General features: G+C 41.4%; 1 protein-coding gene across 1 annotated transcript in view; it reads right to left on the minus strand.

Annotated features, from left to right (window-relative positions):
* Window positions 1–11,052: 11,052 nt before the first annotated feature.
* Window positions 11,053–25,843, minus strand: part of LOC122539926 (beta-1,4 N-acetylgalactosaminyltransferase 2-like) — a 68,285-nt gene continuing 53,494 nt past the window's right edge. Inside the window, exons 10-11 of the mRNA XM_043675123.1 lie at window positions 18,462–18,687; window positions 11,053–11,325 (exon numbers count right to left, since the gene is read on the minus strand). Coding sequence (XP_043531058.1) covers window positions 11,114–11,325; window positions 18,462–18,687 — 438 coding nt within the window. The 3' untranslated portion in view covers window positions 11,053–11,113. The remainder of the gene's footprint in view (window positions 11,326–18,461; window positions 18,688–25,843) is intronic.

Genomic DNA, 25,843 nt, shown 5'->3' on the forward strand with positions numbered 1-25,843 from the left:
GGGAATAAATTCCATTTGCCATTGCTCTGTCCAATTTATCAGCTGATCAATGTCAGTATTTAGCTTGAAACAATCTTCCTTAATATCAACACGCAATCCCAATTTTCATGTCATCTGCAAACCTAGTATACATACAAGTTATTAATATACATAATAAACAGCAAGGTATATCACTTGTCACCTGATTTCAGTTACAAAAACAGCTTCCACCATCTTCTTTGGCCTTGTATTTGTAAGCCAGTTTTGGATTCTGTTTGCCAACTTGCCTTGGATCCCATTGACTCTTAACTTTTTGATCAACCTTCCACGTGGGATCTTATCAAAGACTTTACAGAAGGCCATACAAACCACATCAACTGCACAACCCTCATCAATGTGCATTGTCACCTTTTCAGAGCAAGGGTCTCGCTCTAACAAATTCATGCTAACTATCCCTGATCAATCCCAACTCTTCCAAGATTGATAAATCCTATCCTTCAGAATTTTTTTCAATAATTTCCTGACCACTGACATCAGACTAACTGATTTGTAATTACCTGCATATCACTGCTGTCCTTCTTGACATTAGCTATCCTTCAGTCACCAGGCTCCAGCAGTTTACTCCCTTGCCTTCCATTGCAGCCTGGGAGACATCTCAGGGGCTTTTTGCACCTTCATGCCTGCTAAGACATCTCATAGATGTTCCTTATTAGTCTTCATGTGCTCTAGAATAACACCATACCAATTGAAACCTCCAGCTACAACATCTTTCTCTCCTGTGGGCATGGATTAAAAATATTCATTTAAGACCTTATCTAAATCCAATGGCCCCTTTTATCTTGAGTAGCTCCCACTCTTTCCAGACAATCCTCTTACTTTCAATATACTTAGAAAAAGCCTTTCAGATTTCCTTTATCCAATCTGACAAAGATTTATTTGCCCTCCTAATTTCTTTTTAAGCACCCCTTCTACACTTTCGACGCTTCTGAATGGCCTCCCCTGTTTTTAATGTGCTGTATCTGACATGCTTTGTTCTTTTCCTTTACTATTCTCTCAATATCCCTTGACATCCAGGGTACCCTGGACTTGCTTCCATTGCCATTCACACTTACAGACGGAAGCTGCTCCTGAATGCTCACAATACTACTCCCATTTTCCAAACGTAAACATACCTGCAAGTAACTGTTACCGCTCTGTGCTTGCCGGATCCTGTCAAATGATATTAAAATAGCCTTCTCCCAATTTAGAGATTAAAATTCTGCACTATTCTTATCCCTTTCCATCATAACTTTGAAACTGAGGGAGTTTTGGTCAATATCCCAAAAATGCTGACCCATTGAAACTACATTCACATGACTGGCTGTATGCCCTCGGATTAGGTCTCTCATTTCCCCATCTCTCATAGGACTGACTATGTACTGGAACAAAAAAAGCTCCCATGTATGCATAAATAAAAACTCCCCCTGTCTAAACCTTTCACACTAAGATGATCCCATTTAATGTTAGCAAAGTTAATGTCTCCTGTAAGTATACCACTGTTTCTCTCACACCCTTCCGTGATTTCCTTACATATCTGCTCCTCTATCACTCTTACTGTTCAGAGACCGGTATTAAAGTCCCGGCAAGGTAATCATCCTTCCTTCAATTTTGTCTGAGTGACTGCAAAAATATCATGTCCCATGTGCTGAACAATGCTGTAAGTTCATCTACTTACCAGTCAAGTTCCTTGCACTAATATGAATACAGTTTAGATTTCTACACCACTCATGTGTCTTGTCTTGCTCATGTCTTCTGTGCCTCCTACATTTGTGATGATGCTGCCCCTTTAACAAAGTTATTTTGATCTTGGTTTTCTCGAGAGGGGTTGTAAAGGCAGAGGTGTGGGTATTTCTGAACTGGCTATTTTAATAATACTCCCTAAACCAACAATCAGAGGAGGCTTTTAGCGGTTTTTTTTTAAACAGTTGTACAATGAAAGGAGAGTGTCCAGTTCTCCCAGCTAAAGGTTATTTTTTCTAGTTTAGTTTAGTTCGAAGCTGCTGGTCAAAGAAAGCTGCAGGGAAAACGATGCCCTGATCCAACAGAGGTTTTCTGACTGACTGTCTCCCTGATATCTCTGCTGTAAGAACCTGTTTGATTTTACTGTTTTTGCCAAGTCAGTGTTTATGGGAATATTGCAGGAAAGTGGAGCAGCATCATTACTTTGCGACAGAGTCACTTGGGATTTGAGATAGGTTAAGTTCTTCTAAACGACATTTTCATTTGCTTGTGTTTCATTTGGTAGTTTGTAAATAAGTTGTGTTTTGTTTGAGTGGTTTGACCAGCTGCATCACTCCTGGAATATCCATCTGAGAGCTGCTCAAAAGAACCAGAAAGTTTAGGGTCTGGGTTACCTTCTTGAAACATTTTGAGGGGGTCTGGCCTGGTCCATAACACACTCTCCTAGCATTCCTTTGATATCTGATTGGACTTGGTTCCTGATTTTACATTTACTCTGTATCCCAAAGCCCTATACCGACGGCAAACTAGTTTAAAACTATTATAAAGGAAGAGATAACTGAAGAGTCAATCCTAAAGTTGGAGATAACTGAACATTTGGAAAAACAAAGCTCAATTCAGCATGGTTTCATGAAAGGAGAAAGTGAGGACTGCAGATGCTGGAGACCAGAGTGGAAACGTGTGGTGCTGGAAAAGCGCAGCAGGCCAGGCAGCATCCGAGGAGCAGGAGAATCGACGTTTCGGGCATAAGCCCTTCTTCAGGAATTGTTTCATGAAAGGCAGGTCATGCTTGACAAACTTGATGGAGTTCTTTGAGGATTTGAGTAGCAAGGTGGATGCTGGGGATCTGGTGGATGTAGTATATCTAGACTTCCAGAAGACATTTGACAAGGTGACGCATAAAATACTAATCCAGAAGTCTAGATTGCAAAGGATTAGTTGAAAAGAAGTTTGGTTGATTGACAGAAAGCAAAGGGTTTGGATAAATGGGATTTTCTCTGGATGGTGAACAGTAACTAGCGAGGTGCCGTAGCATTCATTTCCCAGTCCTCAACTATTTATAATCTATATAAATGATCTATAAGAAGGGACAGAGTTAACATAACAAAATTTGTGGATCATACTAAAATGGGTAGGAAAGCAAATTGTGATTGGGAGGTAAAAAAGTTTACAGATGGATATTGATAGTCAAGTGGAATGGTCTATAGTCTGGCAGATGGAGTTTTATAAGGACAAGGTTATCCACTTTAGCTGGAAAAACAGAAGGGCAAATATTATTTAAATGGGAATTAGATTCAAAGTGCATCAGTGCAAAGGGATCTGGCTGTCATTGTGCAGAATATCTTCAGCAAATCCAGCAAAAACAGTAATTATCACACAGCCTCGAGAGGGAGAAACATAAAATCATTGCAGTACGATCATTTCCCTTCAGCCTGAATAGTGGTCTGATGGGATCCACCAAGGGGATGGAGGTGAATGATGAGAGTCAGAATTTATGCAGCTCTCTTATTGTTTTCAACTCTGTAAAAGACTGTGTAGGTGATGGCCCACCACATTTTCTCTGAATGTTTTATCTTCTGGAGGAGGACTTGCATTCACAAGGATAGGGTAGAAATCCCATCCTGGTGGCGATCAAACTCTTCGCAGCCCTGATCATTTATGCCAGCAAATTGTTTCTGGGAATAGCAACCTTTGTGGTCTCTGTAAATTCTCAGTCCATAAATACATCCAGGATGTTACTGATGCCACATTCTCATGTATTCATGTACGTCCCCTTTGATGATAGTCAAGCAGTTAGGGCAATGGGATTTTCCACCATTGCTGGCTTCCTCCGCATGCAGGGTGTTATAAATTTCATTCATGTTGCTTTGACAGCATCCCTTCGTCACCCTGTCATGATTGTGAAAATAGAAAGCTTTGTCTTCTTTAATTTTCAAATAATTTATGATCGTCTATTCCAGATTTTGGATTATATATTGGGAGTTGCTGTAACTCTCACATATTGGAGTGCTCGTGATTTCTTGCTTCCTTTCAGGTTCCATACAGAAAAGGCTTCTGAGTGATAAGTGTACTAACTCCAGACAGGGCCGATGACACATTTGCAAAATTCTCAAACTGATTCAGAACGAAGAATCAATCCTGGAAGCAACATTTCAACCAGGGTCACAGTGAAACTCATCTATGGCTTCCCGAAGACAAGGATCCGGGCCACTCTATGAGTGTTTGCATTAATGGCCGTACAAGATGCCCTTTTGACATGCTCTGTGCTGAAACTGGAGCCAATGAACAGGAAATGTCCTGAATGCAGACAAAATGATAGATTGACAGCAATCTTCTGAGGATAAAGATAAAGAGTCAATTGTTAACAGAGAGGGCTGTCCAGGACAGCAGGACAGATCAATGCAAGCAGAACCAAAAAGGCCAGAAACAGCCTTATAAGACCCTGATTCTTGAACTGGGCTTGGATTCACATAATTTTTTTGTGATTTTTGTTTGTTTAAGCAATTCCCCATTTGTATGAAGTACAAGGTGACCTTATGCTTACACAATTCTTCATCTCTTGTGTTGCTGACTAAATGTCTTGTTATCAATGCCAGTACGTGTGAGATATATTCACTTAATTCCCATTTTAAATTATGTACAATTTCACTTCATTGCCTCCATGTCAGCCAAGAAAAAATATTGTCTAATCACTATATAAGGAGGATTACAGATATTGGTCCAAACGGAAAAAAAATCTCTTTGACGCTGCAACAAATTCTTCATGCACAGAGTAATCAATGAATGCATGGATCAGATAAAGCAGTGGTTGCAAAATTCTTGAAACCATTTGAGAAACCATTGTACACAATAGCCAGGGAGGTGTGGGAAGATGAAGAGTCAGCTAAATGGTAATTCAGAAGTTGGTTAGTTCAGTTGCAAGGTAGTTACTTTGTAATACTCAGTCATGCAAACAGCTCTTGTTACCATTCACACCCTGCCTTCTCAATGTCACCACTTTCCTAAAGCACGATGACCCTTAGATTCAACTCACCACGAGTCTCTCTCTCTCACTCTCTAATGAGGGTGCAGCCTATTGTCCTCGAGGATTATAGTGTCTTTCACATCACTTTTTCCTTCAGAGCAATCCTCTGATACTGCAGCTGCTTCAAGGTAAACCTGTCTTTAGATTAGACTTCAACTATGTCCCTTACTTACACATTTCTTGAGCTCTCACTGCACAGTAAAAAAGTGCAGTGCTGGAAAAGCACAGCAGGTCAGGCTGCATCCGAGGAACAGGAGAATCATTGTTCTGCACATAAGCCCTTCATCAGGAATGTGGGGTTGGGAGCTGAGAGATAAATGGGTGGATGGGGGTGGGGCTGGGGAGAAGATAGCTGAGAAAGCAACAGGAAGATGCAGGTCAGGAGGTGATGGTGATAGGTTGGAGGGGAGGGTGGATTGGATAGGTGGGAAGGAAGATGGACAGGTAGGGCAGTTCAAGAGGGCGGTGCCAAGTTGGAAGGCCATTCAACCAGTTGAGCGCTTCCCTGAGACCCGAACTAAGCAGAACAAGTGTAATTCAGTTGTGTAACTATGAGTTGTACACAGCCTTCTTTGGCGTGCTTTACAGCTTCTCAGACTTCGCTGAGATCCCCCTACACAAAGCCATCACTGTACTAACACATCTGTCAGACTCAATAACACAGCACCTGTGTAGTTCAGCAGCCTTTCGCAGGGAAGCCAATGGCAGCCCTGCACAATTTATGACACAGGGAGAGCAAGCCAAAACAAGTCAACCTCCTTATCCCTATCACTGGTTTCATCACTCAGAGAAATTAAAATAGTCAATGACCACCAACATTTCTCAATTGTTCCTAGCCAAACTTTACAAATAACATATCTTGGCTCCTAATTTCTAACTTAAACAAACTTTTCCAATTATTATTAACAAAGTAACTGGCAGATCACACGGAAAAAAACAAACTACAAAGAAACTGCTTAAGACTTGTTCCTGGATGCTTAATTTTGATCCTGTCCAGTAGGCACTCTTAAATTAGCCTGTAATCTCTATTCACCATTGTAGAGACGCAGGAGGCTGTTGAGGACTTGAGAAACCGTACTGTATAACCGAATAGCAAGAATTATATATTCAACTGTCTTCCAGTTTTCTTTCCAGTTTTCTTTCCAGTTATATTAGCTGACAAAAAAAATTGCATTTGGAAGTTGACATTCTTATATTGAGTTATATGAGTATTTATGTGCTTCAGGTAGCAGCAATTTTTCTATTGCCTGTTTCTCCCCACACGAAAATAGTTATGATTCTTACAATATCGAATTGCAGAACTGGTTGTGTTTAATCAATGAAAATATCAGAACCCCAATTCTGTAGTGAGAAGGTAAGAATAGAGTTTTATTACATCTCTTCAAAAAGTCAAATTCCAGTGTTTTGGATGCCTGATTCCAAATGAATTACTTTCACAGATTTTGGATAAAAGAAAACTATTTTTTAAACAACATTTTAGATCACGTTCATTATTAGCAAGGAATGAAATGGAAAAAGGCATACTTATGCCTCTGACTAGAATCAGGTTGCTTTAACAGGAAGGGCTTCTGTTCTTTTCATTGAGCAATGCAAAAGAAAAGATCAACAAAGCAGAATAAAATTAAAATGTAACTTGGTTTGAACTTTCAATGAAGCCCATCCACTGCTGACCTTCCCACTGAACACAAGTGATCTATTTCCTCACTGAATATTCCCCATTGCTCTGTCATTCTGATTATGTGTGCATATATGAATGCATGTCTCACTGGATAAGAATCTCTCTTTTGCAAATCTCAAATGTTGTGCAATGGCTTGCACATCAATCTATCATTGGACAGCAACTGGGAGAGTTGAAGCAATAACAGGGTGGGGACATGGATGTGAACATTAACATGCAGCCCTTTATTATTTTACTTGCCCGCTTCTGATTCCACTTGGTGTGTACAATGCCAGGTGTTATGTTGTAACAGCTTTGAATAATTAAAGACACAGTTCATTGGTGATATTTGGAAGTCAGAAGATCAGGATGGCTATAAGCAGTGCAAATGGTTGCCCAGGTTCATGGACTCTTTTGTGAATGCCCGATAGGGTGTAGCAAGTGGCAAGGGGGAGGTCTTTGGTTTTAGTAGCAATAGACAAATCCTGCTGTTGTGAGAACGAACGTGTGGCAGTAGATAAATTTTGCCTGTTTGAAGAGTTGGTGTTGGCACAATGGATCAAACGGTCAACCTTTGAACCATAACAGTTCTGTGTTTCCTTTATTCTGCAATGTAAGAAGAGTATGGTCAAGTCTTAAAACAAACAGGATGGTGAGTCAGCCCAGCAAATCAGACATTTTTGCTTCCTTCATATTTGCTTTAATTTAATTTGATTCAAGTGACAGAAACAATATTAGAACCATGCTCACAAAAATGGTATTCAAGAAAATTTATGAGCCTCTAATAATAGGTTCCAAACATTACATGATGCTCATTAAACCTCAAAAATAGACACTTAATTTCTTTTTAGAATGAACTCCGTTAATTGAGAATGATATTTTCGGTCAATTGATGAAAACTTGTTTCTGTTGTGTGTTCTGATGGAGAAAGCTGCTCAAGAAACAATATCAATCTTCTCATATCAACAACTATAATTTCATAAATTACATCATGTCTTCATGTTGTTCAAGAAAACACTTCATTTTAAAGAACATGTTTTCAACATTTTAATATTGTGCAAATATAAGTTTCATGTAAACCAGATCATTCTAAACATCATAGTAAATGAGGACATTAAAATTCAATAAATGTTATAATTGATACCCCAGTATTTATAATACTAAAAATAGAGCATGATAAATTATTGCTTGTGCAGTAATTGGTTAATGTTTATTGAGAATGATTTTCAGACAGACTAAAGAAAGAGATTTTGGTTGACAATAGCTTCCTGGTCACCATTACTGAGACAAGTTTTTAAACCCAGTTATTAATGGTGTGTAAATGTCGTCATTCCCAAAGATGGAGGAACCTAGCACATCAGTGCAAAAAACAAAGCTAAAGCATGTGCCTTCATCTTCAGCCAGAAGTGCTGAGTGGATGATCTCATTTGGCTTCCTCCTGAGCTCTCCAACAACAAAGATCCCAGTCTTCAACCAATTTGATTCACTCCACGTGATATCAAAGAACAGCGGGAGGTACTGGCTACTGCAAATACCTTGGAGCCTTTCAACAGGCCCACAACAGCACTGAAGACTTGGCTTCAAGTACTGAATGCATCCCAAACCATGCTGTTTTAGTACAGTTAAAACACTGGCTTGAAAATGTTGAAAATTGCCCACATCTGTGTCATCGACAAAAGCAGTACAAATCAAGTGTTGCATGGTCATTCTACTGTTGATCATCATTGAAGTGGTGGAAGGTATTGTTGACAGTGGTGTCATGTGCGTCTTGGAACAGAATTATCTTATCATTGAAACTCAGTTTCAGTTTTGTCATGGCCACTCAACTTCTAAAATCCACAAGCTTTTTTTATATATTAGAATTATTAATCCATAACCATATAATTTCATCTGCTGAGTTGAAGTCTTCACATTCAAACCAGAAACTAAGAATGTTCCTGGTTCTCTCTCAACAATCTCACTAGAAGTAACAAATAGAGGAAATCTTCACAATTGTCATTATGCTCTCGCTATACATGAAGTGACCAGCCAAATTCTTAATGTATTATTTTCTCCTTCGCAATCAATGATTCTGAATTTCTTACATTATTCCTCAGTGTTCTTAGAAGTCTGTTTTGATAAACCTGAGGTGAAAAGCTTCAACAATGTGTCTTATTTTCATCAGTACTGATGTTCTACACTACCAAGCACAACTTCTAACAAGGGATTTCACAATGTCTTTAGTAAAAACCAACATTGAGAGGTATACAGTCCAGTAGATTTGAAGTTCTCGATATCTCAATCTTCTTTTCGTCTATCATCATCTGCTCCATCCCGTGCAATTTTCAGGTGTTACCATTGACAGATATTCCTTTGTAGCAAAGGAAATATCAATACGAACTCCTACTGGTCCATTGCATTGATTCTGATGGAAAATTCTTCTATGTGTTCATGAGATGTAAACATTACTCAACTTGGCTGAACTGGTCTCCATAGAAAATAACATGTTTACATTTGCAATTTGTGTTCATCCAAGAGTAATTGCCAGTTGAGTTGTGTACATGGTGAGCCTTTGATGCCATGGAATTATGGAGTGATTTGCCTGGGTCTTGACCTATGCAGTGGATTCTGAGGGCACAGGGAATTTTGGAAAAAATGCAAGAGTTCCTTCATAACTGCAGTAATCACTGTGCACGTCAAAACAAAGTATACTTGTGCCATGAACTGCAAAGACAATTAATTATAAAAAAAGTAACATACACCTTTAGGATAGTGAGATGGCCCAAAGTGCTTCAAAGAATTACAATCAGATAGCATCAACAATCTTTATTTATGTAGCTCCCGGCATAATGAAATGTTCCAGGGCACCTCATCAGAACATCAACAAACAAAATATCACTTTGTGTAAATAATGGAAGGTAACTTCTCAGATTTCAAGGGGCAATTTAAAGAGAGATCATTTGAGTTTATTGTGAATGAAAGTTGAAGGATATTCGCCAGCACAAAATAAAGAAACTGGGGATGCATAAGAGGACAGACTTGAAGGAAATCAGAATCCTTAGTGGGATTTCAAGCCTGAGGAGGTCACAGAGATAGTAATGAGTGAGAATATGAAGTGATTTTGAAACAGGGTTGAGAATTTTAAAATGAAGGAATTGATGAATCAGCTGCTATTGAGGGTGGGTGGACATGGGATGCTGAATAAACAGGACATGAGCCTGTCACAATAAGGCTGAAAGAATTCTGAATAAATTCACATTTATGGAAGGTGGAAGCTGGGAAAGCAGTCAGGAGAGTACTTGAACAATCAAAGCCGGAGTTAGCAAAAGTATCCAGCAGAACTAGGTCATTATGGTCATTGATAGGATATAGAACATGCAGCATAGAACATTACAGCACAGCACAGGCCCTTCGGCCCTGAGCCGGCCTTTGAAATTAATCTGATGCTCATCTAACCTACACTGTTCCATTATTATCCATATGTATGTCAAATGCCCATTTAAACGCCCTTAATATCAGCGGGTCCACTACAGTTGCAGGAACTGGATATGTTCCTGGAAGCTCAGCTGTTGGTCAAATAGGACACAAAGGTTCTGAACAGTTTGGATGACATGGTGATGGAGGAATTCACAGTTGAGAGGTGATGTTTGTCATAGAGACACAGAGACGCACTGCACAGAAACACACCCTCTTCAGTCCAACCCGTCCAAGCTGACCCAATGCCCCAAATTAATCTGGTCCCATTTGTTGACACTTGGCCCATATCTCTCTAAACCCCTTCCTGTTCATGTACCCATCCAGATGCCATTTAAAAGCTGTAATTGTATCAAACTCCACCACTTCTCTGGCAGCTCATTCCAAACATGCACAATATGTGAAGAAATTGCCCCTTAGGTCCCTTGTAAATCTTCCCCACTCACCCTAAACCTATGCCCTCTAGTTCTGGACTCCCCCCCCCCCCCCCCCCCCCCCACCATCCCAGGGAAAATACCTTGTCTATTTACTCTATCCATGCCCCTTATAGCTTTATAAACCTCTATAAGGTCACTCCTCAGCCTCCAGGGAAATCAGCCCCAATCTATTCAGTCTCTCCCTGTAGCTCAAATCGTCCAACCCTGGCAACACCCTGATAGATCTTTTCTGAACTCTTTCAAGTTCGCAACATCCTTCCAGTAGGAGGGAGACCCAGAATTGTACACAATATTCCAAAAATAGTCCAACCAATGTTCTGTACAGGAAGGTGCCTCCCCACTATCTTCTTAAGAACAATTAGTGATGGTCAAAAACTAACAGCCTTTCTATTCGTGCCCACATTCTAGGAACAAATAAGAAGAAATGTTGAATTGCAGGAAAATTCACTGCATCCAGAAGCAGTGTCACAGAAACAGCCTGACAACACCGAGGGAGTGGAGAGGCCAAAAGAGATAGTGATAGGATAGAACTTGATGTTGTCAGTGTTGATTAGAAACCTGAGGTTAAATCTTGGTGTAACATTTTAAGTGGTTTTTGAAATAATGTAGTGCAAATTTGTAATTTGTTTCATGCTTAGAAGGCTGTCTAAATTTTGCATATTTTTGTTCAACTGCTTTCTGTGTGTCATTTTTTGGACTCTGGTGCGTCTGATGGCCAACGATGACATCATTACACGATCCCACGAGCAGTCTGCCGAGTCCGTCAATGAAAAATTCTAGGAAAGATTTTAGTTGTGAAAACATTGGTGTGGGAAAATCAAACATAATGATAGAATAGCACAGAATGATAAATACTATTTAATGTATCAAACACAAAACACAACACAGAAATATTCACACCATGACAAGACCTTCTCCATCCATTAAATGTTCCCTGGGAAAGTTGTTTTTAATAAACTCCAATCCTCAAAAAAAATGACAAACCATGTTCATTGACTTTGGCTGTGATCCACAAGACCTTCTGTATTCTGAGATTTTGTTCCCAGTTTTAAAATATGATGCTGGAGGTGGGGGACTGAGAATGTGCCAGTGGTGCATGTGAGCCTCAAGAGGCAGAAATGTGGAGACCAGACGTATGTGTACGGCAAGCACTCATTTACAGAAAAGTTTGCAAAGTCCTCATTAACATTTGATGGGATCCACCAACTCTCCTTTATTGGACATGGGAAATTCCTGGTTGGGTCAGCGAGAGCACTTTGGCACTCACTGGGAAGAGGTGACTGGAGGAGTTCGGGCAGGGGTTTGACAGTGATCATGGATGAGTCTAGGTGAAAATGAAGTGACTTCCTGCTCTTCAGTAAGCTCTGTATACTCGTAACCCAACCCGTGCGCTGTACTGTGCTGACTTCCATTTACGAGCCCATACTTTTCCAAATGTGAATAATCTTGCACTAGATTATTGTCTTTAAACATGTTCCAACCAGGATCATGAGGATGAAGGTTGACATTCCTTCCCCTTTTGCAAACAGGGCTGTGACATCTGCACACAGCAAGACCTCTGGAATCACCCATATCTTGAAGGAGGATTGGAAGATTTCGGCCAAGTCATTTGGAATTTCTACCCTTACTTTGCACAATAAGCCAAGATATATCCCATCCAGACTGCCTGACATGTTGCTTTGCATATTCCCAATCTTTTCAAAATACAGCGGACCACCACCTTCTCAAGGGCAACAAGGGACAGCTAATAAATGCTGGTCTTGCTATCCCACAAGGGAATAAAGAAAACTTCTTTATTTTTATTCTCTCCAATAAGTTCAAATCTTTTCAAATCCCTGGTACCAAGCTGGGGTGGGATGAACTAATGCTTTTTACAGGTTTAGCATCAATTTCCAGCTTTATAAAATATTGCATGGATTGACTGCCTGCAGGGACTGCCTGGAGATTGTGTAATTTTTGTGCAAAATAGAGTTATCTGCAAATATAATTCAGCAAATGCATTCTCCTTGGATGGATAAAGAACTGACGGGGCAGCAGGAGACAGAGACTAGTGGTAGAAGGGAGTTTCTCAAAATGGCAGTGGTGTTCCACAAGGATCAGTGCTGGGACCACTGCTGTTTGTGATACACATAAGTGATCTGGAGGAAGGTATAGGTGGTCTGATTAGCATGTGCAGATAACACTAAGATTAGTGGAGTAGCAGATCGTGAAAGGGACTGTTAGATAGTATACCAGAATATAGATAGATTGGAGCGTTGGGCGGAGGAATGGCAGATGGAGTTAAATCTGGGCAAATGCAAGGTGATCTAATTCAAGAGTGAACTATACAGTAAATGAAAAAGTCATAGGGAAAATTGATGTAGAGAGTGATCTGGGTGTTCATGTCCATTGTTCACTGAAGGTCGCAACGCAGGTTAATAGAGTGGTTAAAAAGGCGTACGACATGCTTTCCTACATCGGACAGTGTATTGAGTACAAGAGTTGGCATGTCACATTACAGTTGCATAACAGTTTCGTTCAGCCATATTTGGAATACTGCATACAGTTCTGTTCACCACATTTCCAAAAGGATGTGGATGCTCTGGAGAGGGCACAGAGGAGGTTCACCAGGATGTTGCCTGGGACAGAGAACTCTAACTATGAAGAGAGGTTGGTTAGACTAGAATTATTTTCAGTAGAAAGACGAATGTTGAGGTCTACAAAGTCATGAGAGGTAAAGGCAGGGTAAATAGCAAGAAGCATCTTCCCAGAGTGGGGTATAAATTACTAGGGGTCACGAGTTGAAAGTGAGAGGGGAAATGTTTAAGGAAGATATGTCTTTATGCAGAAGGTGGTGGGTGCCTGGAACACGTTGCAAGAGGATGTGGTAGAGACGGGGACGAAAGCGACATTTAAGATGTATCTAGACAGGTACATGAATGGGCAGAGAGCAGATTCTTGGAAAATAGGTGACAGGTTTAGGATCTGGATTGGCGCAGGCTGGGAGGGACGAAGGGCCTGTTCTTGTGCTGTAATTAATTGATGAGGGAAGGGCTGTAGATGTCATATACGTGAACGTCAGTAAGGCATTTGATGAAGTTTCCCATGGAAGGCTGATGGAGAAAGTGAAGTCGCATGGGGTCCAGTGGATGGACTAGCTGGATGGGTAAAGAATTGGCTGGGCAGCAGGAGACAGACAGTAGTGGTGGAAGGGAGTTTCTCAAAACGGAAAACTGTGACAATGGTGTTCCACAGGGATCCGTGTTGGGACCACTGCTGTTTGTGATATACATAACTGATCTGGAGGAAGGTATAGGTGGTCTGATTAGCATGTTTGCAGATAACACTAATGTTGGTGGAGTAGCAGATAGTGAATGGGACTGTCAGCAAATACAACAGACTATAGATAGATTGATGAGTGGGGCAGAGAAATGGCAGATGGAGTTCAATCTGGGCAAATGCAATGTGATGCATTTTTGAAGTTCCAATTCAAGAGCAAACTATACAGTAAATGGAAAAGTCATGGGGAAAATTGATGAAGAGAGAGAGAGAGAGCTGGGTGTGCAGGACCCTTGTTCCCTGAAGGTGGCAACGCAGGTCAATAGAGTGGTCAAGAAGGCACACAGCATGCTTTCCTTCATTGGACAGGGTATTAGGTACAAGAGTTGGCAGGTCATGTTACTGTTGTATAAGACTTTGGTTCAACCACATTTAGAATACTGCGTACAGTTCTGGTCGTCACATTACCAAAAGTATGTGGGTGCTCTGTAGAGGATGCAGAGGACGTTCATTAGGATGTTGCCTGGTATGGAGGGTGGTAGCTATGATGAGAGGATGAGTAGATGAGGATTGTTTTCATTCGAAAGATGAAGGTTGAAGGGGCACCTGATTGAGGTCTACAAAGTCATGAGAGGTATAGACAGGGTGGATATCAAGAAGACTTTTCCCAGAGTGGGGTCTCAATTACTAGAGGTCATGAGTTCAAAGTGAAAAGGGAAAAGATACATGAATGGGCAAGGAGCAGAGGGATACAGATCCTTGGAAAATAGGTGACAGGTTTAGATAGAAGATCTGGATTGGTGCAGGCTTGGAGGCCGAAGGGCCTGTTCTTGTGCTGTAATTTTCTTTGTTCAGGGTGAACTCTCTGTCATAATAAGGACAGATGGTATTATTGAAGGGCCAATATGTGGGAGTTGTGCAGTGAAAGAATATTGGTGTAAACTGTAAGGAAGTAAAAACTTCCACAGCTGATGAATCACCTTCAGTATCATAATTTCAACCAAACTCATCTCCAAACTCCAAAACTTCAGACTCTGCTCCCACCTCTCCAACTGGATCCTCGACTTCCTGACCCGCAGACAGCAATCAATGAGGATAGGTGATAAGACCTCCTCCACGATAACCCTCAACATCGGTGCAAAGCTGCATACTCAGTCCTATATTATACTCATTATACACTCATGACTGTTTGGCCAAATTCAGCTTTAACTTCATTTTCAAGTTTGCTGATTACAGCAACAAGGTAGAGTACATGAAAAAAGATAGACAGCTTCGTGACATGGTGTAAAGACAACAATCACTCTCTCAATGTCAGCAAAATGAAGGAGATGGCCATCGACTTCAGGAAGCAGAGTGGAGGACAGTCCCCTATCTGTATCCATGGTGCTGAGCTGGAGGTGGTTGACAGCTTCAAGTTCCTGCGAGTAAGTATCACCAGCAATCAGTCCTGGCCCATCCACATCAATGCTACAGTAACGACAGCACACCAACACCCTACTTCCTCAGAAAGCTAAGGAAATTCCACAATAACCCCTTACCAGTTTGCAGAGGTGTACCATTGAAATAATCCCATCTGGATACATCACAGCTTAGTGTGGCACTGCTTTGCCCAAGATGACAAGGAATTACAGAGATTAGTGAATGCAGCCCAAACCATCATGTGGACCTACTTTTCCCTCCATTTACTCTGTCTACACTTCCCACTGCTTCAGGAAAGCCACCAACACAATCAAAGACTCTTGCCCCTCCAGTTATACTCTCTCCCACCCTCTTCCAAGGGTAGAAGAGAAAAGAAAATTGAAAACGGTACCAACAGATTCATGAGCAGCTTCTTCCCGGCAGTTACCAGACTTACAAACTGATCTCACATATGACTGGGTTAACCATTCACTGTACCTTCTCTGCAGCTGTTACACACTATGTTCTGCATTCTGCTATATTACGCTGATGTACTTATGTAAGTTATGATTTGTCTGGGTAATATGCACAACAATACTTTTCATTGTATCTCAATATGTGACAATAATATATCAAATCAAATCAACTGCTTTTTGTCATTGATGTAAATGATCTGGATGTAAATACAGGAAGTATAGAACATAGAACATTAATCGCAGTACAGGCCCTTCAGCCCCTGATATTGTGCTGCCCTGTCAAACCGATCCAAAGCCCATCTCACCTACATTAGTCCATATGCCTATCCAATGACCATTTAAATGCCCTTAAAGTTGGCGAGTCTATGACTGTTTCAGGCAATGCATTCACCCCTCAATTTAAAGCTATGTCCCCTCGTGCTAGCCATTGCCATCTGAGGAAAAAGGCTCTCCCTGTCCATCCTCTGATCCACCCTATCTAACCCTCTGATTATCTTATATGTCTCAATTAAGTCACCTCCCAGCCTTCTTCTCTCTAACGAAAACAACCTCAAGTCTGTCAGCCTTTCCTCACAAGATCTTCTCTCCATACTAGGTAGCATTCTAGTAAATCTCCTCTGAAACCTTTCCAAAGCTTCCACATCCTTCCTATAACGCAATGACCAGAACTATATGCAACACTCAAAGTGCAGATGCACCAGAATTTTATATAGCTGCAGCATGACCTCAGGGTTCCGAAATGCAATCCCTCTCCCAATAAAAGCTAACACACTGTATGCCTTTTTAACAACACTATCAAGCTGTGTAGCAACTTTCAAGGACCTGGACCCTGAGCTCTCTCTGCCCATCTACACTAGCATGAATCTTACCATTCACCCAGTACTCTGCATTCCTGTTACTCCTTTCAAAGTGAATCACCTCAGACTTTTCTATATTAAACCCCATTTGCCATCTCTCAGTCTAGCTCTGCAGCTTATCTATGTCTCTCTGTGACCTACAACATCCTTGGTCACTATCAATAACTCTACCGACCTTAATGACATTCGCAAATTTATTAACCCATCCTTCTATGCCCTAATCCTGGTCATTTAAAACAATGACAAACAGCAGTGGACCCAAAACCAATTCTCTGTCTTCTTTCAGCTGGCCAATTTCTAGTTCAAGCTGCTAAATCATCCTCAATTCCATGCCTCCGTATTTATGGTTAATTAGTTTGCAGATGACACCAAAATCTGCAGTGTAGCGGACAGCGAAGAGAGTTACCTTAGAGTACATCAGGACCTGGTTCAGATGGGCCGATGGGTCAAGGAGTGACAGATGGAATTTAATTTAGGTAAATGTGAGGTGCTGCATTTTGATAGGGCAAACTAATGCAGAGCTTATGCACTTAATGTTAAGGTCCTGGGAGTATTGCCAAACAAAAGACCTTGAAGTGCAGGTTCATAGTTCCTTGAAACTGGAGTCTCAGCTGGGCAGGGTATTGAAGAGGATATTTGATATACTTGCATACATTGCTCAATGCATTGAGTATAGGGGTTGGGAGGTCATGTTGCAGCTGTATAGGACATTGGATTGGCCACTTTTGAAATACTGCATTTAATTTTAGTCTCCCTGCTACAGGAAAGATATTGGGAAACTTGAAAAGGTTAAGAAAAAATTTACGAGGCTGTTGCCAGGGTTGGAGGGTTTCAGCTATAGTGAGAGGCTGAATAGTTTGGGGCTGTTTTCACTGGAGCATCGGAGGCTAAGGGGTGACTACATAGAGGTTTAGAAAATCACGAGGGGCATGTATAGGGTACATAACCAAGGTCATGTTCCCAGGGTAGGAGAATCTGAAACAAGAGGAGAAAGTGAGGACTGCAGATGCTGGAGATCAGAGCTGCAAAATGTGTTGCTGGAAAAGCACAGCAGGTCAGGCAGCATCAAAGGATCAGAAGAAGAGCTTATGCCTGAAACGTCAATTCTCCTGCTCCTTTGATGCTGCCTGACCTGCTACGCTTTTCCAGCAACACATTTCTAAAACCAGAGGGCATAGGTTTAAGGTGAGAGAGGAAAGATTCAAAAAGGACCTGAGAGGCAACTTCTTCATGCAGAGGGTGGTGCATACATGGAATAAGCTGCCAGAGGAGGGAGGGGAGGCTGGTACAACTACAGCATTTAAAAGGCATATGGGTGGGTTGAGAGGGATATGGGTCAAATGCTGGCAAATGAGACTAGATGAATTTAGGAAATCTAGTTCATTTGTTCAGTTTGGGTCTGAAGGGTCTGTTTTTGTGCTATACATCTCTATGATTCTAAATCATACCTTTGTCAAGGAGAAACCTTTTGAGGGTGGAATGCTGCTGCAATTCTGGTCATTCTTCATCATTGGCAGTGATGGTGTGTGGAGGAGGCTTGGGATTAAAGCAATCTGGAAGGTTAGACCTTGGCCTGTCACTATCTGGATGCTCCCTTTCTCTGGCCCTGTTTTGGCCACTGTCGGGTCAAGGTGCTGATTGGAAATTTCCAGTCAATTCAGGAGAGGAGATTTAATTGGTTCACTTCCATCCTAGACACAGCCTGTTACGGTGCTGAGAATGGACAGTGCAGCTGGTGGAAGGATGTTTTGTGCCCATTCTCCACGGATCCCACCCCAATTTGTCACAAACGCCTGACCCATGTGCATGGTACATTTTGACTCCCTAAGGTTGTTACTGAAACATGAAAACAAACAAATCAGAATAAAACTTAATGATCATCCACCCTGCTGGTGGCAGAGACAGAGGAACAGCACAACTGACCTGGATGAGCTACCCTGGCCAATTGAGGGTCAAATCCAACACTCAATACCTTTGATGTCTTTGCCAGAAAGAAATTGACCACGCCACTGGATATCACACAGTTTGGAAACCCATTCAAGGGATGAAAGCCCCCAGTCTTTGAGAACAAGCATTCTCCATCATCAGGATTTCCATATTCATACCACAGCCTAAAGTGGAAACGATTACCGCTTACTGAGCCACCAACCTGTAAAGATTATATTACATCCAATTAGAGAAATGGAATATAGTTTCTTTTCTCAATGATTTTACATTCTATTACCACAAGGTCTCTTTGTCAATGCTTCCTCAGTGTTTCCTGCTGTAAGCCCACTTCAAGGCTGTATAATTGTTGTGAGTCCTTGAGCAATCCTCTTGCTGAGACCTGGAGAACCATGGAAGATGGAGACAATCCATTACTTCATGAGGGTCCAGACACCAAATGTTCAGCTCATGACCCCATTTGGCATCCTGATACTTACCTTAGGAAGCTGGAGTTGATATTTGCGTCACGTGATCACATTCAAAGAACCAAATATGTGTGAAATATCCTTTCTTCCTCCCTTCCAAGAGTTGTAGAATCCCTACAGTGTGGAAGTAGGCCATTTAACCCATTGAGTCCACACTTACCCACTTAAGAGCATCCCAACCAGAATCACCCCCTACCCTGAATTTCCCTTGGCTTATCCACCTTAACATCCCTGGATACTATGTGTAATATAGCATGGCCAATCCACTCAACCTGCACATCCAAACTCTGCAGGAGGAAACTGGATCACCCTGAGCAGACCCATGCAGATATATGGAGAATGCGCACAGTCCACATAGACAATCGCCTGAGACTGGAATTGAACCCAGGTCCCTGGCACTGTGAGGCCGCAGTGTTAACCAGTGAGCCACCATGCTTCCCTTCCTCACTGACTTGGCCTCTTCTTTCTTTTCCTTACTTCCTCCATTCCTTCATTCTTACCTTCCTATATCCTTCCCTTCTCTCCCGTTCTTTCTCAGACTTTTACACCAGAAGACATAGGAGCAGAAGTGGACCATTCAGCCCATCAGGTCTGCCTTATCATTTGATGAGATCGTGGTTGATCTGATAATCCTCAATGCCATTTTCCTGCCTTATTGCCATAACACTTGATTCCTTTTCTGATTAAGATTTAGTACATCGGTTTTGAATATAAGTTATGGTCCAGCCTTGACAGCCCTCTGCGGCAAAGTGTTTAATAGATTCACTGAGTTTTGAAAAAAATCCTTTTTATCACTGGACTTAATGGATGACCCTTTCCTCTGAGATTACACCTTCTGGTCCCAGACTCTCCCACAAGAGGAAGAAATGTCGCTCCATTTACCCTGTTACGCCTCCTAAGAATACTATGTTTTACTAAGATTATCTCTCATTCTCCTAAACTCTGATGTGTGCCATCACAATCTACTTAACCTTGCTCCATAAGACCTTCCCTGCATGCCCGGAATCAACCGAGTGAACTTTCTCTGGATTGCCCCCAATGACACTTCATCTTTCCTTCTATAAAGGGACCAAATCCATTCACGGTATTCCAGTTGTGGTCTGGTTGGTGTCTTGTATATTTTTACTAAGACCTCCCTATTTTTATAATCCCTTCCTTTTGAATTAAAAAGGCAACATTCCATTTGCCCTCTCGATTACTTATTGAATTTTATTGCCAGCTATTTGTGACGCATGCATGAAGATTCCCAAATCCTTCCGTGGTGCAGCTTTCTGCAGTCTTTTCCAAAATAATACTCAATTCTTCTAAACTTCCTTCTAAGTTGCTTTAGCTCACATTTCCCTCATTATATTCCATCTGACAAGTTGCCTCCCACCCGCTGCATCTGTCTGTAATCACTATAAACTTCTTGTGTTATGCTCTTTAGTTGCCTTCACATCTACTTTGGTGTAATCTGCAAATTTGGTCACAGCACATCCATTTGCATTATCCTTGTTATTAATATATATTCTTAAAATATATTCTAAATTATTGTGGCCCTCGTACTGTAGCACTCCACTAGTTACAGGTTACCATCCTGAAAGTGTCCCCTTTATCCCAACTCTGTCTTCTCTCTACCAGCAAAACCTTTATCCATGTTAATACATGACTGCCAACACCATGGGCACTTATCTAATGATGTCGTCTGTGTGTTACCTTCTCAGACGCCATTTGGAAATCTAAATATATTACATTTACTGGATCCCCATTATCAATGCTGCTTGTTACTTTCTCAAAGAATTGGAATGAATTTGTCAGGGATGATTTCCCTTCCATGAAGCCATGCTGCTTGGTTATATTATGTATTTGTAAATGCTCTGCTGTTATACCCTTTGTAATACACTCTAACACTTTCTAAAAGGCAGATGTTTCTTTCTTCCTTTCACCCTCCCTTTCTTATTTCCAACATCCCTGCACCTCTCCCTCACTTTCTTCCTTCCTCTCTCCCTCCCTCTGTTAACCATTATGAGTTAAGAGCTTGGAAAGATGGGTTTCTTAAATGTCCTCCAATTTTATAACTACAAGATGGGAGTTATTTTTCTCACTGAATGACAGGCTACTTGCTGTCAAACTTACTTGTGTGTATAGATATGAACAAAACATCAATCACAATATTTTATATGCAAATTAAAATTCATTTCTCGAAACACAAAAATGAAATGTCATCAGGTTGAAGTATTTGTGAAACATTGTTCCACTTTCCAAGCAGTTCCATTCTTGCCACGTCCAAGTTTGTGTTTTCTAATACTTCCACCAGCTTTTCCACTTTTGTCTGTTTTGTGAATAAAAAAATCTTCATCCACCCAAAGAGGGTATTTAGTTGTGACCTGAGAAGTTGCCAAGTTTCTTCCAGCAAACCATCCCTGTGCAGAATAAAATGGCAAGAGTTTCAGGATCAATAAATGAGGAGAAATTGGTTCTTTGAAATTGGGTTAGCCACAATTATGTTACAAGAAGTATCTAGCTTGAAGTGGTATGAACAATAGACATGGAGTTCATTTATTTTCCAACATTTACTTCCACCACATTTCCTCCTACTTTTTCAATTCACCTAAATGTCTTGTAAATTGTCCAATGTTGGAAGGATCCTGTACAAAATTTGAATGGCATACCAGTTGACAGTGACCAGGAGTTTCAGTCTTTTGGAGAATTGTACAGTTTTACAATGAGGGAACTATCTCTGAGAAATCCCAGAGAAAAGACACAATTAGCCAATACCTGCAGAACTAGCCTAAAAATTAGCTTGGGTTAATCCAATTAACCCAATCAAATGTTTTTTTCAAAATCTACAAGACAAATATATAATTCCTGTCTAACCCTAAACTACGTCCCCTCAATAATTGTACAATACCAGTTGCATTTCTTGTCTCTCTTCCTCCCTGGAATCCAAAACTGGTGGGGTTGCCAGGTGCTGGGGTTACCAGTGGACATATGGTCCCACTGATTTCATTAGAGATGCACATAAGTGTGTTGGTGACACCCAATTACGATGTAGTGTAGGGCTCAATATCTGCTGTGTGATTGGCTGCCTCAACAATATGCAAGGGCTGGGGGATATTGAGTGAATGTTACATGTTACAGTCAGCCACAAGTTATTAAAGAATTTTTGACCCTTTTAAGGGGAAATGGCACTAAACAACAATGTTATGATTTAAAACATGGAAAAATGAAGACAGATGCAGAAGGAATGTCTGGTGCTTGAGGTACTGATTGTATCTGTGGTCAATAGGAGGCAGGCCATTGTGTCCTGGGTAAAGGATGCCCTCAAGGACCACCCTCAGAAATGGCAGGGAGAGACATTGGCAGATGTCAGTTGTTGCCATTTAATGTTGAGGATCTAGGAGCAGTGTCACAAGAACCTTAATGAACTCATGTGGGTGCTCAATGTCAGTGAATGTATCTTTCTGTAACATCTCTTTCCCACTACATCACTGACAACACACCAATCAAATCATCAAGTCCCTAATATTTACGCAGCAGAATTCCCCATTAGTCAGAACTCATGACCTAATTATAAGCACTCCCACTCACACTCCTCCTGATGTTCCCACTGTGCAGCAGACCAGAGAATGGTGGAGAGCTGAAATGGTTTGAAGTAAGTACCCCTGCATTTACTGACAGATAGGCCTTGTTGTTATTTCCTTCAATTCCCTGAAAGATGTCCCTCGCCAAGAACACTAAGCTGTGACATCTGCTGGAGCAGGACTTGCACTCAAAAGGACTGAGTGGCAATTCCATTCCAGTAGCTCTAGTCTGGTAGGTATTATTCACACTCTGTACCTAATAATAATAAAATTAGGACCAAGAGCATGGGTGAGATATCACGGAATCAAATTAAAGACAACCAGTTTTGGATTCCAGGGAGGAAGAGAGACAAGAAATGCAACTGGTATTGTACAATTATTGAGGGGATGTAGTTTTGGGGTTAGACAGGAATTATATATTTGTCTTGTAGATTTTGAAAAAAACATTTGATTGGGTTAATTGGATTAAGCTCTTGACAGTGCTGAAAGGTAACAGAGTACACCAGAGCAATAGGCAACTCAAAAAAAAGCTGTACAGAAATAAACAGCAACAGTGATAGTAGAAACAACCATGTAACTTTGGAACACAAGTCTGACAAAGGCTTTGCTTTACCCCTCAGCATATATCAATATAAATCCACATTTGCTATTTGACTAAACAACTCAAGACTGAATTATACCGAAAGCAGCTCACGTTGAGAGAATCTGACCTTGAGGTTCCATGTGATATAAGATTAAGTTTTTTCACATTTACTCACCTGAGCATCTCAAGAAAACCAGGACTCTGATGTGAATCACACCCCACTTCCTGCTCCCTTGGCATCACCTGTTGACTGACTCAGTTGGTGAACTGACCAAGTGCTCATCTCTCCAGCTGGAAAAGGCATTGACTTGAGACTTGCAGCTTATTGGATTCATTGTATTGAGCCTGGGACCAAAGATGGCTCAGGATCATACTGCTCTTAGTGGACAAATGGAAATCTGGCTTGACTGAGGTTTGTGAGATTGGTGTCAGAGATAAGCAACTGCAGTTATTGAGCAGAGATTGGAGACGTTAGGATTGTTTTCCTTGAAGAGGAGAAGGCTAAAAGGAGATCTGAGAGAAGGTTTAAGGTGACAGTGATAGAGGAGGTAGGGAGAAATTGTTCTTGCTCATAAAGGGATCGAGAACCAGAGGACATGATTTCAAGTGTTTTGTGAGAGAAGAACATCGGAACATAGGGACAGGAGTGGACCATCGGATCCCTCAAACCAGTTCTGCCATTCAATGAGATCATGGTTAAATTGTGGCATAACTCTGCAGACCTACCTTTGGCCCATATCCTTTAACACCTTTGTTTAATAAAAAAAATATCTATTTTAGATCTAAAATTAATGACTGATTCAGCATCCATTACTGTTCGTGTTAAAGAGTTCCAAACATCTTCCAGCCTTTGTGTGTGGAAGTGTTTTTTAATATCTCTCCTGAATAGTCTGGCCTTAATTCTCAGAATGTAGAGCATAGAAAAGTACAGCACAGTACAGGCTCTTTGGCCCACATTGTTGTGCCGAAGATTAATTGTCATCTAAAATTAAATAACTTGACCTACACTCACCTCAATTCACAGCTGTCCATGTGCATGCCCAGCAGTCGCTTAAATGTCCCTCATAACTCTGTTTCCACCACAAGTGCTCACAACTCTCTGCATAAAGAACCTACCCCTGACGTCTCCTCTGTACATTCCTCCTAACACCTTAAAACTATGATCCCTCGTGGCAGTCAATCCTGCCCTGAGGAAAGGTCTCTGGCTATCGACTCTATCCATGCCTCTCATTACCTTGTACACCTTGATCAGGTCACCTCTCTTCCTCCTTCTCTCCAGAGAGAAAAGTCCAAGCTCAGTCAACCTCTCCTCGTAAGACATGCCCTCCAGTCCAGGCAGCATCCTGGTAAACCTCTTTTGCATTCTCTCCAAAGCCTCCACATCTTTTCAATAATATGGCGACCAGAACTAGATGCAATATTCCAAGTGGGGACTCACCAAGGCTTTGTAGAGTGACAGCAAAATCTTGCGTCTCTTAAACTTGATCCCCCTGTTAATAAACGCCAAAGCACCATATGCTTTCTTAGTAACCCTATACACTTGAGTGGCGACTTTGAGGGATCTATACACTTGAACACCAAGATCCCGTTGTTCCTCCATACTGCCAAGAATCCAGTCTTTAATCCTATATTCAGCATTTAAGTTTGATGTTCCAAAATGCATCTCTTTGCATTTATCTAGGTTGAACACCATCTGTCATTCCTCAGCCCAGCTCTGAATGCTGTCAATGTCGTGCTGCAGTCTGCAATAGCCCTCGATACTATCAACAGCACCTCCAAGCTTTGAATCATTGGCAAATTTACTAACCCACCTCTCAACCTCCTCATCCAAGTCATTTATTAAAACTACAGAGCAGAGGCCCAAGAACAGAGATGGCAGGATACCACTCACCACTGACCTCCAGGCAGAATACTCACCATCTACAACCAGTCTCTGCCTTCTGTCAGCCAACAAACTCTGAATCCAGACAGCTAAATACCCTAAAATCCCATACCTCCTGCCTTTATCAATGAGCCTACTGTGGGGAACCTTATCAAATGCCTTCCTGAAGTCCATGTACACCACATCCACTGCTCAACCTTCATCGATCTGTCATGTCACCTCCTCAAAGAGCCCAATAATATTTATGAGGCATGACCTGCCCCTTACAGAGCTATGCTGACTGCCTTTAGTCACGCTATGCTTTTCCAAATAGTCATAAATCCTATCCCTCAGAATTCTTTCCAAAATCTTGCTGACCACAGACATAAGACTGACTGGTCTGTAATTGACAGGGATTTCCCTTTTCCCTTTCTTGAAAAGAGGAACAACATTCGCCTCCCTCCAATCCTCCGGTACGACTCCCGCAGAGAGTGAGGAAGCAAAAACCTTCGCCAGCAGCTTAGCAACCTGCTTTCTCACTTCCTGGAGCAACCTACAATAACTTTGGATGGGCCCTGGGGACTTATCAATCTTAATGTTTGTCAAAATTTCCAGCACATCAACTTCCTCAGTCTCAATCTGTTCAAGCCTGTTTCCTTGCTCCTCAAAGTTCTCATTGTACTCCCTAATTCTAGAGCTCCCAACCAATGCAAATGGAGTTATAGAGTCATAGAGATGTACAGCATGGAAACAGACCCTTCGGTCCAACTTGTCCATGTCGACCAGATATCCCAACCCAATCTATTCCCACCTGCCAGCACCTGGCCAATATCCCTCCAAACTCTTCCTATTCATATACCCATCCAAATGCCTCTTAAATGTTGCAA

Source organism: Chiloscyllium plagiosum, chromosome 33 (genome assembly GCF_004010195.1).
Source record: "Chiloscyllium plagiosum isolate BGI_BamShark_2017 chromosome 33, ASM401019v2, whole genome shotgun sequence".
NCBI classification, from domain to species: domain Eukaryota; kingdom Metazoa; phylum Chordata; class Chondrichthyes; order Orectolobiformes; family Hemiscylliidae; genus Chiloscyllium; species Chiloscyllium plagiosum.